Source organism: Chelonoidis abingdonii, chromosome 11, assembly GCF_003597395.2.
Source record: "Chelonoidis abingdonii isolate Lonesome George chromosome 11, CheloAbing_2.0, whole genome shotgun sequence".
Lineage (NCBI taxonomy): Eukaryota > Metazoa > Chordata > Testudines > Testudinidae > Chelonoidis > Chelonoidis abingdonii.
The window spans coordinates 33,796,788-33,814,079 of NC_133779.1; the positions used below are offsets into that span (position 1 = coordinate 33,796,788).

Sequence of the window (17,292 nt, forward strand, 5' to 3'; positions counted from 1 at the left end):
CGACGACGAGGAGCTGCCGGAGCTTCCCCCGCACCCGCTACGACGAGAGCTGCCGGAGCTTCCCTGCGCCCGCTACGACGAGGAGCTGCCGGAGCTTCCCCGCACCCGCTACGACGAGGAGCTGCCGGAGCTTCCCCACACCCACTACGGCGAGGAGCTGCCCGAGCTTTCCCGTCCCTGCTGCTACCCTGAGGAAACCCCGGAGCAGGCCTGGCTGGACTTCCCGGAGGAGCTGCTGGACCTGCCGCCCAGCCCTGGCTGCGAGGAACCGATGGTGCTGGACTTCCCTGAAGCTGACCCCATGGACCAGGTAGGCACAGAGGGGGATAGTGGCAGTAGCCCGGGGGCAGCGACCCCAGTCAGGCTGCAGATTTTCCGGTACCCATGGTAGTGTGTTGCGGTCAGGATCCCCACTGACCACCTGAGCGGTGACCACCGCTACCAGGCCCCCGGGCTGGAACGCAGTGGAGTGGGTGGGCCTGCGTTCCCCCTGCCACCTGGCCCCGGGTGGCAGAATCCCCCTCTCCCCGGCCTAAGGAGGCCATTTAAACGGAGCTGAGATAACTGTGTGTTTGGTGCCCCGCCCGAACCAAGAGCTGGGCCCCCTTTGACTGTGCCACTGCTCGGTCCTGCCCCAAAGGGCCCGAGCTACCTGAACTATTTCCAGCTCCCCCCTTGAATCAGGAGGGCCGGAGCTGAGATAACTGTGTGTCTGGTGCCCCGCCCGAACCGAGGGCTGGGCCCCCTTTGACTGTGCCATTGCTCGGTCCTATCCACAGGGACCGAGCTGCCCGGACGGTGGACTGCAGTTCTGAGGACCGAGGCCCTCAGACGACAGGTTGAGGCCGGTGTGGCTCCCCTCCTCACCAGAGAGGGTCGAGCCCCAGCGACACCCTCGTTTACAACATCGCTTGGGTGATTTGCCCAAGGTGACCCAGGAAGTGTGTGACAGAACAGGGAATTGGAGCCAGGTCCCACAAGTTCCAATCTAGCACCTTAAATCCCTGGAACATCCTCCTCCCTTGGGCTGTGTGCTCCCAATCTGATTATATCAACCACCCGCATTGGAACTGGGCAGCAGACTCGGGGCATTAACTGAGTGCTCTGTGGTTGAGTTCCTCTGGTTCTGAGAGAGTATCCAGCCTGCATGAACTGTTACTACATTGCGACAGCATAGAGAAAGGCCAGCTAAGATCCGTTCATTCATTATTTAGCTAAGAGAACAACACTGTCTGGAAGTTCTGATTCTGGAGCTTTATGTTCGCCTTGTTTTCAGCAGCTGACGCTGCACATCAGGGAAGGTGTGTTGGTGGAAGGGGGATGGGGAGGGGCTGGCAAGAGGGGCTCACAAGTATTTCCTCCCACTGGGGCGTGCTGGAAGCAGAAATCTGCCTTTGTCTTTATTTCTCAAAAAGGCAAAGGGACACCTGAGCTCATAAATTGCAAACACTCGATGAGAACCTGGAACCAGCAAGCCCCTGCGTCTTTAAAAGCATTTAAGTTCCTCTCCTCTGCACTAGGAGGCACCTTGAACCTTCCTCTTGGGCCAAATCAGAGCCCATCTGCTTTCTATTACCTTCCCATGCAGCTGCCGCTGAAGCCAAAAAGCCAGGCTTTCAGGGAATTCTGTCTGCAGACCCGGTGTTGAAATTAGCAACAGTTGTCCTTTCTGTCTTTCTGTCTGTCTGTCTTTCTTTCTGTCGAGCCAGGGATCCAAACAGCCGCCTTGTACTCATGCCACAACCCAAGAGTTCACGCAGAGAAATCCACCTTGGCACCCGCAGCTGGGAGTGTTCGCTCTCAGACAGCGCCTGCCAAGTACAATGAATTCCTAGGAAAGGAGCAAATCGGAACCGACCCAAGTGAGGCAGGCACGAGACCCAGAGAGGTCACGCTGTACCCTGGACTTCTTCACTGCTGGACATGGCCCCGCCTCACAAGACCCGAAGAGACTGCTGCGCCCTCCCCCCCCGACCCGTGCACAGATCCAGGGTCTTCCTGCCTGTTTATGCCTGTGTATTATTGACATCCTGAAAGCTAAAGCTTGACACAAACGTTATGGAAAACTTTATACATATTAAAGAAACTGAGGAGCCCGCTGATCTTCCAGCTTTCCTCCTCCTCTGCTGCTTCTTTTGGGTCTTTCCCTCCCATGATAAAGGGTCATTGGGGGTCTCAGAGATGGAGTGCTGTGGAAACGGGGATGCAGGGAATCAACGCTTGGGCCCTTCCCCCCGCTCCTGCCATTTAGGGGAATTTTACAGCTCTAATTCCCAACCTGTGGTGCTAAAAACAGACTTTCCTCCCTGTGAGGTCAAGGGTTGATGGGCTCTCCCTCCTCTGTGGCCTCTCCCAGGCTTTGATTCCTTTGGGGATGAGGGCGCTGCTAACATAAATGAGACAGAGAGAGAGGGAAAGATGAGGGGGATAGGAGGGAGGTCAGAAGTCATGACCGCTGCAGCTCAGGGTCCTGGAGATGTGGAAGAGCAACAGGAAATAATAGCCGCTTTGAGGAAGCTGGTTCAACAACGGAAAAACAAGACAGATTAGGAGTGTAAAGCCCAGAGGAAATATACTTCAGCCGAGAGGCTTTCTGTCCAGAAATCCTGGAAGTAGGACAAAGTTTAAGAGCTGGAATCTCAAAGCTTAATAGAGTCTAAAAATGCTGACTTAGGAGAGGCAGAGCACGCTGGGCTTTTGCTTCCCTTCTCGCTTGTGCAGTTTCAATCACGCAGTTTTAAGGGGACTCACAATGGACAAGCTCTGAGGTTTTGCATCAGTTTGGCTGCATGATTACAGTTGCTGCTCTCTCAAATTTACTCTCCGTTCACCGTACAGCTGGAGGTCGTGTTACGATGTTGCGATATGGCGATGTCACTAGGTTGGACCCCGCTACGTCACTGCCTCGTGACCCCACAGCATGGGCCACATCGGCCTTACATCATTGAGAGGTGGGATCAGGGATAGTCCTGCCTACCACCCCCCTAGATTTCTCTGTTCCTGGTGACCAGAGTAACCCAAGGTCAAGCTTTGGCCAGCTATTCTTCAGCCATGTACTTACTTCACTGAGGCTATGGCATAATTGGGAGATGATGGTTTCTGCGTAGGATGCGAAGGGCATGGACAATTGTGTTCTATCTGCATACACTTGGCATTTGAACCCAGGGTTTCTAATAGTCTTCTCGACATGTGTGAGAAGATAAAACCTTATAGGACTCCTCCAGTGAGAACCCAAGAGACAGAACTAAAGATACCCATTACAACTCGGTGGGTTTGAACTGAGAGGAGAGCCTGGTGCCAGGAATGCACTTTCCCGCTGTCCATAGCAAAGAAGCGATCGTTTAATAACACAACCAAGGTCATCTCTGATCCATACCCGGCCTGCCATTTAAAGGGATACAGAATGTTGATGGCAGTCAGGTGTGGTTGGAATCGTAGCTTCTCATCCACCTTATTTAGAAATGGGAGGTTAGACACCAGCCTACAGACATACTGGATAGTTGGCCAAGTGTGTGTCAAGTGATCGTTTAATTACTAGCTGGAGTTTGCCAGGCTTTGAGGGGGAAGATATCTACGTTCATCCAAGGAGACATAAATTAACCAAGGAGCCCAAGAGTCCTTAATAAGCCAAAAAGGGCATGGGACAAAGTTGCATGCGGTGCCTCTGAGATCTTGCAGTGCTTCCAGGACTTCATCTGATATGAAGAGTCCAAATCCATGGGGACGGAAATGGAATCCCGGGTTCTGTATGTGTCCATCAGTATATCTGAGGAGTCCTCTTGGATTAGTGTGACCTGATCTGAGATGAACATTCTTTGCAACAAATTTCTTATGCCTCTGTCCCCGGCTGTTCACAGTCTTTGTTATTGATCCTTCGTGCTTCCTTCCTTTTAGCAGGTCATCTGAGCACCATGGGTGCCTGTGGAGTGAGAGGAAGGAGACTTTTGGTACTTAGGTATCAATGACAGTGGAAAGTATGTGTTCCAAATGTCTGACCACATCTTCATGCTGTGGCCACTTATTTGGTGGCCAGTTTCTTTTAGGATGTTCTGAAAGTTGGCTGGCTTCGTGAGTCTGTATGGTCAGACTATTCTCGGTAGGGAGAAAGAGCTGATGCTAGCCTTGGTGAGTTGACTGTCTGACAAGGAATCCCAGTGTCCAAATCCAGGCTTAAAGATAAGGTCTAGAGTGTGACTGGTCAAATAGTTAGACTTGGAGACTCCCTGGGAAAAGTTCTGGGAGGAGAAGGTTGAGATGAAGCTCCATGCCAGTTTCTCAGAGGAGCTGCTCGGGCATGCACTGAAATCAGGAAGCCTTGTGGACTCAGCATCATGCCTGGAGAATATTTCTCTCAGTTCTGCCATGAAATTGTTGCTTTTTGGAGATCCCAGACGTTGCTGAATTCAGAGGCCACGTGAATGGACTCGGGAGACGTTGTCTCTCAAGGGAACGTCTCTTGCATGGAGGTGGGATGGGAATGACACAACCACCCTGCCCCAGGCTTGTCTTTCTCAGTTGGTAGTGGACAGAGTAACCTGAGAGGTCAGGGTTAGCTAGCCAAGCTGCAGTGATGCACATCATGGGGAAGGAGGGTGTCAAAGAAACTCCCAAATTACAGCAGGCTCTGCACCATCTTCTGTTTTCCCCAGACTCCCTCTAGTGTTCACAGATAGGTAGTACATCATTCCATCTCTGTCCAATTAGTATTTGACGTAACAAAATATTAACTTTCGTAATGCCTCCAGGAGCCACTCATGGGACTAAACACAAGACGATGGTATTTAAATTCTTGGATGGTGGAAATACCCCAAGGAAGCTGTATCTTTGGTTTATTTTATCTTTCTAAAGCAAAATTAACTCCCCTAACCTAGGACTGGTCTACACTGGGGGGGTTCAAACTAAGATACGCAACTTCAGCTACGCTATTTGCGTAGATGAAGTCAAAGTATCTTAGTTCGATTTACCTGGAGGTCCTCACGGCGGTGAGTCGACTGCTGCGGCGCCGCCACTGACTGTGCTTACTCCTCCTGCCAAGGTGGAGTACGGGCGTCGATTAGCGGATTGATTAGCGGATAAATCGATCCCCGATACATTAAACACTACCTGCCGATCCGGTGGGTAGTATAGGCGCACCCTAAGAAACATAAGTACAAAACAGAGCAATTCAGGTTTCTTCCCGTTCCTGCAGAATGCACAACCCTACTGTGAACCGCAGGCCATTCCCTTTACCCATCACCTGCCATCCTCCTGTTAGCAGAAAAGCTCTTTCTATTTGAATTCACTCGTTCTTCTATATGAGCCATCTTCCTCAGCCTTTTGCCAGAGCATTCACATGCTCTGTCTGTTCTGTAGCATCCCACTCAGTCACCACAGATATGGCAGTGACATTCCAAATGCTGCACGATACTACAGCAGGACTGATTTGAACTCAGACCCTTTACTCCACCTTGTGCCTTCCACTTCTGCTCTGTCCTGTTTCTCTCTCTTGAGATCTCTGCTGCTGAGCCAGCCAGCTTGCTGTTTTGCTGAGGGGGTTCTCTGAGCGGCCCCTTCTGAAGCTCAACCCTTGTGCCTCCTTCAAACGTTTCTTCCAGAGCAGCCGCGCTGTGCCTGCATTTGTTGTTTGTTTTTAAGAGATCGGGAAGAGCTTGGGCCTGATTCTCCTTTGCCTGGCGCAAAGTTGAAAAAAGGGGGTGGGTCTCGTTTACACGAAGAACAATTTATACCACGTTGGCGGGGCAAAGGGGCCTCAAAGTGGGCACAAATGGCAGTTGCCATCACTTTAAGGTCCCTTTACGTGGCCCAGGCAGTAGAAGGGACCTCGGTGTAGCTGAGCGTTCAGGCCAGTGGGTGCCAAGGGCTACAGTGCCAGTTGGTTAGAAAGGCAGCCATTCTTCACTGGTGGAAATGATGACACAGAGGGGCAGGAGGCCAGAGAGCGGGCCCCTTGTCTAACATGCTATAAAATGACGTGGTTGATCTAATTTATACTCTTCCCCCTGCTCACGCCCCTCTTTTCCTTTCCTTCTCTGACATGTTCACTCTTCCCTTCCTGCCCGCTCTGCTTTCCCTGCCTTTTTCTCTCTCTCCTTTCCTTCTCCTTCCCCCCCCTCGTTCCCTCTCTCTTTTACTCCACTTCGCTTTCTCCTGCTCCCTCGCCTCACTCTCTCTTCTGCAGGGGCAATGCCACCGACAGCCTTTGATTCTAATTAGCACAAGCTGAAGCCATTACGTCAGCCCAGGTACAGCGCACTGCAAAGACGCCATCAGCTTTGCTGCTTTGGAGAGTGCACGGAGCGGCTGAGGATGCCTGGGAAGGGACCGAGGACTCCTGTCTCTACATAAGCAGTGGCCCAAAGAGAGACATGTTGGGACAGAGCCCTTTAGGCTGGTACAAAGCTCCCTGCACTGAGAAGAGCATCGCTAACCATGGCAACCGCTTGGAGGCTTCTGACGTGGACTGTCATCTTCACCACAGCTGTGTGCGACTCTCCCGGCTACAAATTCCACTCACAAGGTAGGGATTTCCCACGGGGGCGGGGAAGAGGGGCTGGAATCGTGTGCCGAGGGGGACAGAATCCCTAATGCTGGCTCTAAGGTGGGAAAACCCTGCGAGCTAGTCCTGCTGCGCTAGTCCAGGGATTCTCAACCCCTGGGGTTACTCAGAGATCTTCCTGGGGGCCTATCAAATCATCTAGAGATTTGCCTCGTTTCACAACAGGCTACTAAAAAGCACTAGCGAAGTCAGTACAGACTAAAATCCCATCCAGACAATGACTTGTTTATACTGCTCTATGTATGAAATGTAAGGACAATATTTATATTCCAATCCATTTACTTTATAATGATCGGGTAAAAATGAGCAAGTCAGCAATGCCTCAGTAATAGCTCACTGTGACACTTGTATTTTTAGGTCCGATTTTGTAAGCAAGTAGATTTGAAGTGAGGTGACACTTGGGGGGTACACAATACAAATCTGACAGTTATCTGGAAAGGTTGAGAGCTACTGTGCTAGGGACCCACCCCTAAAGTAGGGGAACCCCTAGAACTGGCTCTGTTACATCTGTAGCCTAGTTATAGACCCCTGTCTGCCTGTGAAACAGAGATGCTTTTCTTGTGGGATTTAATGCCCCTTGATTTTAGGCAGTGCTTAGCTGGCAAACTGATAAGGGTTGTATCAAGCCCCAGGATGACAGCTAGGGAGCCAGGACCGGCGTTAGGGGTTTTAGCGCCCTAGGCGCACGGGAATTTCGCCGCCCTGTGCACTGGTCCCGCGGCTCCAGTGGAGCTGCCGCAGTCGTGTCTGCGGACGGTCGGCTGCTCCGTGGCTCTGGTGGAGCTGCCGCAGTCGTACCTGCAGGAGGTCCACCGGAGCCGCGTGAGCAGCCAACCGTCCGCCCGCAGGCACGACTGCGGCAGCTCCACCAGGGCTGCAGACCAGTGGACCCTCCACAGGCATGACTGCGGTAGGTCCTCCAGAGCCGCCTGCCACCCCCTCCGGCAAAATGCCACCCACCAATAATCCTGGCGCCCTAGGCGATTGCCTAGGCCGCCTAAATGCAAGCGCTGGCCCTGTAGGGAGCGCAAAGGTAGCTGCCTGTTAGCAAGAGGAATGAGGGAGCTCACATTGCACTCCAGTGGAGTGGAGCATCCAGTAGGAGTAAGAGCTTTATCGTGAAGAGCCTTATGAAAAGGGAGATCCATCTGTATGTGCATATTGACACGTGTGTTTTTGGAGGCATTTCTCTGTGTGTGCATGTCTGTATATGTCTGTATTAGCATATGAATGGACATGTATAGGTCTGTGTCTGTGCAGATGGCTGCAGTTGCGTGGGTGATTTTATGGGCTTGAGTGTGCTTGCGTGTGGGTGGGCGGGGTGTCCGTCTGTGTACTTTTGGGAACATATGCATGTCATCTGGCGGTGAATGTGTGAATGCATCTATGAGTCAGCATGTGGTAATGCAGACCAGTTGTGTCTGTCAGTCTGTATGCAGCGTGCACGGGTTTAGGTGAACATGTGCAGGTGTTGGATTATGCCCAGGGAATTGTGTGCACTCCAGGTGATGGGGCTAGCTGCAGACAGGCTAAATTCAATGCTGTATTCAGGCCCCTTGCACACTCCTAATGCCATCAGGCTGTGGTCTGCTTGTTACATAGAGTTCCAATGAAGAAAGGACAAAGCCACGAAACTATTCTGGGGTCTGAGTACAGTCTGAGTGTCACATCTCTGCTTCAAATCCATGGGACGGCCTCCTCCAGCTGCAGCCCGCGCAGAGGTGAACCAAGAGGCGACTGAAAGCAGAACCACCACCAACGCTGTGCAGTTCATAGTTTTATAAAGGCAGAAAAGAAAATTAATCAGAAACAAATACAGTTCCAGGTGCTTTTATCCAAAGGCTCTGGCAATTTCTCTTCTGAATGTTCTGGGCTTCCTGCATCAGTGAGTTCACACCTCGCTCCAGCTGCATTACCTTATTTGCTGCACTAAATAAACTCCAATGAAAACTTAACTACCCCACACAGTTCTGCCAAAGCACCTCAGTCCTCACCTGGAACAACACCTGCTGCCAAGCCTTGACCCCCGACTCAGTTCTGTCAATGCATCTCAGTCCAAATCTACATTACCCCCTGCTGCTCCAGTCCTGGGATCCGGTGTAGTTCATTCAGTGCACCCAGGGCTGGCCCACAACATTTGTGCACCTGAGGCAGGGAGCTCAAATGACGCGCCCATGCCTCCTTGCTTGGGCCAAAACTTTGAAAGGTCTCAATTCTGCCTTCTTCCTGTTCTACTTCTCTCATGATACTGCTCTGCTACCTACCCCAATAAAGGAGAACAAACAACTTAAAATGCCTTGTTCAAAAATTTTAAGTAACATTTAACTTTCAACTCCTGAACAGCAAATGTAACACTGGCATTTTTATCTGTTTGAATAATCAAAGTGGTGCTTCCGTGCCTTCTTGATTGCAAAGACTTGAACTGCTTCCTGAAGGTCCATAGTCTGGGCCAGCTCATGCTCTGTTGAGATGGTTGCAAGGCCGACCAGCCTCTCCTGTGTCATTGTGGAGCGTAGATGTGTTTTTATTAACTTCAGCTTGAAGAAGCTGCGTTCTCCACTGGCAACTGTTACAGGAAGTATTAGAAGTATGTGCAGAGCAACAAAAATGTCTGGAAAGAGGGTGATCATCTTATTTGTGCACATATATTCCCAGGGCCGGTACTAGGATGTTTCATGCCCTAGGCGAAACTTCCACCTTGCGCCCTCCCCCTCCCCGCACCTCCGCCCCGTGGCAGCTCCCCCAGTCCTCCCTGAGGCACCCCTCCCGTGGCAGCTCCCCCCCCTACCCTGAGGCACGCCCCCGCCCCAGCTCACCTCTGCTCCGCGCTTAAGCTGATTGGCGCCGCAAGCCTGGGAGGCGGGAGAAGTGAAGCAGCGGTGGTGTGCTCAGGGAGGAGGCAGGGCAGGGGTGAGCTGGGGTGGGGAGTTCCCCTGAGTGCTGCCCCCCCTTACTTGCTGCAGGCGGCCCTCCCCGCGCTCCCCTGCCCTAGCTCCCTCCGCCTAAATGCCAGCAGCGACTAGGGTGGCTGAAGATCTGGCCGCCGGTCGCTGCCGAAGAAAATGGCACCCCCCAAATCCTAGCTCCCGTCACCTAAATGGTTGCAATAGCCCTGTATATTCCAGAACAGCCTTTGGAGTTGATCCTGCTGAAATGTATCTTGAAAGGGCTTTCAGTTCATTACCTAAATCACTCGCATCAATATTGTGCATGTCATCATGTGTCAACACTGTCTCTAGTGCCTTGCGTTGCTGGCGTGGGTCTTCTTCAGGTATTGTGAGGAGTTTTGGAATATCATACAACATCCCAAATATACTGCTGTGTTCCTTGAGCTGCATGAAAAGTTCTTCAGCTGACTGTATTGCACAATCTAGCACCTGGTTAAAGAATTCAACTTTGAATTGCTCTTTGGGATCTCTTGTGGGATTATCCCATTCCTCGTAATCAAAATGTCATCTTCTTCGGTGACTCTTGTATTCCTGAATGGGTGGGAAAATAGCTTCAATGTGAAGTTCCTCTGCCAACTTCTGTGCACTCTTCAGACCATTTTGAAATCCCTCGTCTGAGTGGTAAGACTGTAGGTATGACTTTACTTTGTCCAGTTGTCCCATTGCTCCAGATATCAAGGTCAACACCTTGGAGTCTCTTGCTTACAACATCTATTTCCAACAGTATGTCATGCCACAACACTAAGCCATACAGAAATTTGAAGTTATGTATGTTTCTGGTGATTCCATTTCCCTCTGCCACTGTTCTCCCACGAATAGTTCCTGTCATATCATTATCCCCCATAATGGCAACTATGGCATCATCTATCTGCCCATTTGTCAGGAGAGACTTTGGTACCTTGTAAAAAGGAAACATGGATAGTGACCTGGCTGGAGGGTCAAGTCCTGAAGAGGAGCCTGCAGTACCCAGAGAGAGAGAGAGGCTCCGGAGAGACAGCAAGAGTGAGAGCGGCAGCAGGGAAGGCAGCAAGCTGCAGAAGGGGGCCTCAGGCCTGGAAATAGCTAACCCCCAGAGCAGCCAGGCGGAGGCGCCCCCTGCCATGAGTGGATCCTCTGACACTCCCCACTTGGCAGATGTGGAAACTGAGGCACACAGCAATTAAAAACCAACATTTGTAGAAGCACCTACTGGTTTTGGCCTGTGTGAGGTGCCGAAGGCTGCTCGGTTAGTTAGCATCTGAGTAGGATTAGAACTCAGGACTTCTTAGCTCAGGGGCGTGTGTTTTCCTAAAAGATGTGCTCAAGTTTAAGCAGGAATTATTTCTGAGCAGTTCTCCGGCCAGCGTTACACACCGGGTCAGACTAGATGATCAGATTGGCCCCTTCTGGCCTTGGAATCCATAATATCTCTGTGCTCCAGTCACTACAGCACACTGCCTTTCATTATAGGTGGGGCCCACGTGTAAAAGCATTTAGCCTGCACACTCAATTGTGGAACATTATTCTGGTATGATTTTGCTGCACTAGGCATAGTGCCAGAGCAGTAATCTGATAAGATCCTGGTTTAGAGCAATCCAAGCTGCTGCCCATATGGTGAGGAAGGGAAAATTCATGGGATAGACGTCCACCAATTTATGGTACCACGGACAGTTCCTGTCACTTCTACAAACTACAGAGCTGTTCAGATGCAATCCAACCCATCAGTGGAGGTGTAGCTCAATGTCTGTCAAAGGGAGCCAGAATATGAGGAGAATAGGCACTATCTTACTCCTGTGTTTGTAACCCCTGTGACTGCTACTGGAATACTGTGTGCAGTTCTGGTGTCCACGATTCAAAAAGGATGTCGATGAACTGGGAAGGGTTCAGAGAAGAGCCACGAAAACAATTAAAGGCCTGGAAAACATGCCTTATCGTGATAGACTCGAGGAACTCGATCTATTTAGCTTCTCAGGCAGAAGGTTAAGGGGTAAGTTGATCCCAGTCTCTGAGTACCTACACACAATGAACATTCTAGCAGAGAAAGGTATAAAAAGATCTGATGGCTAGAAGTTGAAGCTACACACATTCAGGATTAGATCATTTATAGACAGACTGGAGAGGAGTGAGGTGAGAGGCAAGGAGGCCAGGATCGGGGACTGCAGCAGTTAGAGTATGAGGTAGTGAAAGCCGTTCTGTGGGAGTGTGGAGGAATGGATGCCCTAGAGACAGAAATGGCAGGATTTAGTGGCAGTGTTGGTGTGAGCAGAGGAAAATAGAAAGAAGTGGGGGATGAGTTGAGAGACATCACGTGCACAGATGAACACCAAGAGTCAACACAACTTTTGTAAAGGGAAATCATGCCTCACCAGTCTATTAGAATTCTTAGATAGAGTCAACAAGCATGTGTACAAGGGTGATCCAGTGGATATGATGTACTTGGACTTTCAGAAAGCCTTTGGCAAGGTCCCATGCCAAAGCGTCTTAAGCAAAGTAGCCAGTCATGGGATAAGAGGGAGTGGATCAATAACTGGCTAAAAGATAAGAAAGAAAGGGGTAGGAAAAAATGGTCAGTTTTCACAACTGAGAGAGAGAAATAGTGCTGTCCCTCCAGGATCTGTACTGGGACCAGTGCTTTTCACCATATTCATAAATGATTTGGAAAAGAAGGTGAACAGTGAGGTGGCAAAATGTACAATGATACAGAACTACTTAAGACAGTTAAGTCCAAAGCAGATTGCAAAGAATTACAAAGGGATCTCACTAAACTGGGTGATGGGACAACAAATTCGCAGATGAAATTCAGTGTTGACAAATGCAAAGTGATGCGCATTGGAAAATATAATCCCCACTGCATATGCAAAATGATGGGGTCTAAATTAGCTGTTATCACTCAAGAAAGAGATCTTGGAGCGAGTGTGGCTAGATCTGTGAAACTATCTGCTCGGTGTGCAGCGGCAGTCAAAAAAGCTAACAGAATGTTAGAGACCATTATGGAAAGGATAGATAATAAGACAGAAGATATCATAATGCCACTATATAAATCCATGGTATGCCTGCACCTTGAGTATTGTGTCTAGCTCTGGTTGGCCCATCTCAAAAAACGTCTATTAAAATTTGAAAAGAGGCAAAGAAGGGCAAAAAAAATGATTAAGGGTATGGAACCACTTCCATATGAGGAGAGATTAAAAAGACTGGGCCAGTTCAGTTTAGAAAAGAGGAGACTAAGGGGAGATATGAGAGAGGTCTATAAAGTCATGACTGGTGTGGAGAAAGTGAATAAGGAAGTGTTATTTACCTCTTCACATAACACAAGAATATGGGGTCATCCAATGAAATTAATAGGCATCTGGTTTAAAATAAACAAAAGGAAATATTTCTTCACACAGCACACAGTCAACCTGGGGAACTCCTTGGCAGGGGATGTTGTGAAGGCCAAAAATATAACTGGGTTCAAAAAAGAACTAGATAAGTTCCTGGCGGATCGGTCCATCAATGGCTATTAGCCAAGATGGGCAGGAACGCAGGCCCATGCTCTGGGTGGCCCTAAATCTCTGACTGCCGGATGCTGGGCCTGGACGACAGGGGATGGATAACTTGATAGTTACTGTTTTGTTCATTCCCTCTGAAGCACCTGGCACCGGCCACTGTCAGAAGACTGGATACTGGGCTGGATGGACCATTGCTCTGACCCAGTACTGAGCTTTGGGAGCCAGAGGGCATTTTTCTCACCCATCCATTATGAAATGTGTGAATGGGCTGCTGCCGGTGGTAACAAGGCCAGGGAAGCTCTGGCTTCCTTTAATCCCAGGTGACCATGCAGCGGTATGAGGTGCAGGAACTGAGAAAAGGTCCTGGGCTATCTGGAATGAAGGGCGCCACTTGGCAGGAAGCTCCTTTCTGCCTCCCCCTTTCCCTGTCACACTTGCTTTTCCCCTCCTGGGGCTGCCTCTTTCTGGTCCCCCTTCACCTCTTTCCGTCTCCTCCTTGCTGTCTCCCTTCCTCCCCAACACTCCCACTCTGTGTCTGCTACTTCCGCTCTGTCTGTCTCTGTCCCCCTCCTGGCACCCCCTCACGCTCCCTTGCAGATGCATTTCCCCTCTCTAGGGCGGAGGGGAGACCTCAAATGGGGTCTGAGCGTGTTCCTGCCATCCAGCCTGAACGGCCCAGCAGGTTCTGTTCCCCTAGGGCTCAGTATGGTCTCTCTCTAGTAATGCAGTCGCTGCTGGAGAGCTTGTGGGAAACAGCAGGCGCCTTATCACCTGTGCAAACCCCTTTGGTCCAGATGGGCACAATACTACGTGTCACACCAAGGTCTATTAATATAGCATGAGTGACTGCAAGGAGAGAGACAGGACTGGATTTTTGGGAAGGGACGGGGCTGGCTAAGAACCAGAGAGGTTTGTTCTCCTGCAATGCTGGGCAACGGAACAGGAGGAGCCCTGTAATGCCAATGGGTGGGGGAGCCTCCGTAGTCCCCCAGGATAGGAGGGAACAGAGGAGCCCCTGTAATGCAGCAAGGCAGAGCTGGACAGTGAGCCCCAGCAGTGAAGCAGGCCGGGGGAGCAGGGGAGCCCCTGTAATGGAGCGCTGCAGGGGGAGCAGGGGAGCCCCTGTAATGGAGCAGGGCAGGGGGAGCAGGGGAGCCCCTGTAATGAAGCGGGGCAGGCGGAGCGGGAGAGCCCCTGTAATGGAGTGGGGCAGGCGGAGCGGGAGAGCCCCTGTAATGGAGCAGGGCAGGGGGAGCAGGGGAGCCGCTTTAATGGAGCAGGGTAGGGGGAGTGCCTGTAATACTCTAGGAAAGGGAGAAGCACAGGATCAGGGCCCAGGGCAGATTATCTAGAGTTGCTAAACCATTTTCCCACAGAAGTACAGCCTGTGAATTGACAACACCCCTCTAAGCTCGACCACCAGCCAGCCGCTCACTATTACGCAGGGCTAGATTTCAACCGTTGGCCTACACCAGAGAGGCTCTGGCCGATTCCCGGCCCTCAGCGTTCTCCGCCCTCGTTCAAGGGGAGCTTTCGGATGGGATTGCCTTGCCAGGGGTGAGCTTGCGGCACGTCGGACCAGCCCAGGAAATCAGTTCTCTCCCAGGAACTGGGGGGGCAGGTGGAGATCCCTCTCCTGAAACCTACCAGTTCTACCTATCGCTGCTTGCATCTCAGGGGTATAAGAGTAACTTTGCCCCTCTTCCAGCCAAGGATCTCAAAGCACTTCCCACACATTAATAAATCCTCAGAGCCCCTTATCAGGCAGGCTGTCATTTTTATCCCCACTTTACAGGCTGATAGATAGAACCTCTCTGTGTCTGTCTGTCTATCTTCGGTACACTAGATTGTAAGCTGTTTGGGGCAGGGGCTGCAAGGTAGAGCAATGCTGTTATCCCTGTTTTATTCATAGGAAACTGAGGCACAGTGAGGCTAAGTGACTTGCCCATGGTCACACAGGGAGTCTGTGTCGAACTAGGGACTTGAAGCTGGATTTCTCACAGCCTAAGCTAATGCTTTAGCCACTGGGCAATGCTTTCTGTTCTGTGATTAGCGGCACACAACAAGTCGGTGGCAGAGAGCCCAGCTCCTGGCTCCCAGCCCCCTGCTCTCACCGCTCCTAGCCAGGCTTTCTTCTGCCCATGTGGCAGGCTGGAGAGAACAGAAAGAAAAACAAAATGTTTCCAGTAGCAGCAAATTTCTCCAGGCTGCCAGTCATTCCTTACGTGGAAATAGCTTTTCCTGTTTGCCCGGCTGCATCGCACAAGATGTGGTCTGGTATGGCAGAAGCCGAAGCAGAAGGAGTGAAAATAAAACCATCGCTTCTGGTTGGTCAGGCCAAGGAATAGGTGCCAGAGGTGTTTATGGTTTGGAAGGTCCGAACGTAACCCCTAGACCCAGCCAGTGGGAAGGATTGTTCCATCAGCGGTAGCCCAAGAAATCACTCTGTCAAGATCCCACACTGGAAAATGCATTCGAAGGAAAGTAAACGTTCCAGAGCTGGGCATGTGGTGACAGCGTAATTTGGAGTCCGGATTTATGATGGTTTTGAAGATGGGCATTGTGGAGCCAGGCAAAATGCGGCCACCTCAGGGCAGCCTGACTTCTCCCCGGTTGCTTAGAAAACAACAAGAAAAAGGATGCAAACCGTACAGCAAGGCCCTTGGACAAAATGGGCAGGTGAGTCCAATAGGGTAGAACTTCTCCTGGTCCTTGCCATAAATAGCTCATGCTTCAGGGCATAAATCAACCTCTAGCTACTAGGGTTAGGAGGACATGCCCTATAGGTAGATTACAACGTGACTGGATACTGGGCTCGCTATAGCACAGGTCTGAATCACTCTGGCAATTCGAGAAGTTTCTCTAGAGCAGTGTTTTCCAAACTGTGGGTCATACTGCCGAGGGGACTGAGGAGGGGAGGATCATGAAACATGAAAGAGCATCAGGAGGTCATGAGATGTGTGTGCTGCATTGCGAGGGGCAGCTGCTTGCCCTGCCCCAACTGTCCGGCACTGTCTGGCTGTGCCATGTTTGGGTTGGCACTGCAAGGTGGCGGCAGCCAGCAGGGATGGGGCTTATAGCCACCGCTGTGCCAACCCCTTGAGCAGGAGGAGGGGAGCCAATCTAAGCCAAGCCCAAGGGGGTCAGAAGACAACCTGGCCCAGCTAGGGTGATTCATTGGATGGGAATAAGGGGAAACCATGTGGAAAATCCGGGACAACGTTTCATTTTAAGGGACGTTTTAGGGAAACCCCATTTCCTTTAGCACAGCATGGGTTTGTCACTCAAACACACATTTCTACTGCCCTCAAGTACATCATGCAATTATCATATGCTTCAGTTTCCTCTTTAGAATGGAATCAGTCATGATCAATTATGTCAATAAATCTCAAAATAAGGGACTGGTGGTTAACTTAGACGCAACCCAAACCCGGCATGCGTAGTCTGGTCCCACTGAGTCCCGGTTGGGTTGTGGGGCTCTGTCTCAGACCCTGGGGCCTGGTTAACACAGGTGAGCCCAGAGGGGGTCATGGTATGAAAAAGTTTGGGAACCACAGCACTAAACGTTGTCAATCTTTTCGATGGAGAAAGGTGTCGTGTTCCCCTACAAGTGCAGTCAGACATCTAGGACTGGGCCTTTGTTAGATCACATATGCTAAGTGGTGGTGAACTGTTTTCAGAGACTGACACCTCGGAGGAGGAGGAGGTGATAGAAGAAGTTGATAAGTTAAAGTGCAACAAGTGGCTGAAGTGGCAGAAGTGCCTGGAGGGGAGGGTACTGGCCGGGGTAGGTTCTGTTCTTGATTGTGCCACTAGCCTGTTGTGTGATCTTGAACTCCGGTTTCCCTCCCCCTTGTCTCTCTTATTTTGATTGTAAGATTTTCAAGGCAGGGACTCTGAGTAGGGTTTTGAACCATGCCTATCACAAGAGGGTCCTGATCTCTCTTGGTGCTTCATCACATAGATGATGATGATGATGATAATTAATAACAGTGAGTCGTCAGGACCAGATGGTGCATCCCAAAGTTCTGAAGGAACCTCAGACTGCTGATCTGAGTTACTAACGAAAAAGCACAATCACTTATCAAAATCGATGGCTCTGCTGAACGACTAGCACAGTAGCTCTCAACTACTGTCCCCCTTTCAGGAGTCTGATTTGCCTTGTGTACCCCCAAGTTACAGCTCACTTACAAACAACTTGCTTCCAAAATCAGGCATAAAAATACGTAAATGTCACAGCGCGCTATTACTGAACAAAACTGCTGACTTTCACATTTTTACCATATAATTATAAAATAAACCAACTGGAATATAAATATTG

General features: G+C 50.5%; 1 protein-coding gene across 1 annotated transcript in view; it reads left to right on the forward strand.

The window, feature by feature from the left end:
* Nucleotides 1-271: 271 nt before the first annotated feature.
* The window catches only part of ADAMTS10 (ADAM metallopeptidase with thrombospondin type 1 motif 10), a 96,436-nt gene continuing 79,415 nt past the window's right edge, over nucleotides 272-17,292 (forward strand). The window contains exons 1-2 of the mRNA XM_075071357.1: nucleotides 272-310; nucleotides 6,388-6,517. Of these exons, the coding sequence (XP_074927458.1) occupies nucleotides 272-310; nucleotides 6,388-6,517 (169 nt within the window). The remainder of the gene's footprint in view (nucleotides 311-6,387; nucleotides 6,518-17,292) is intronic.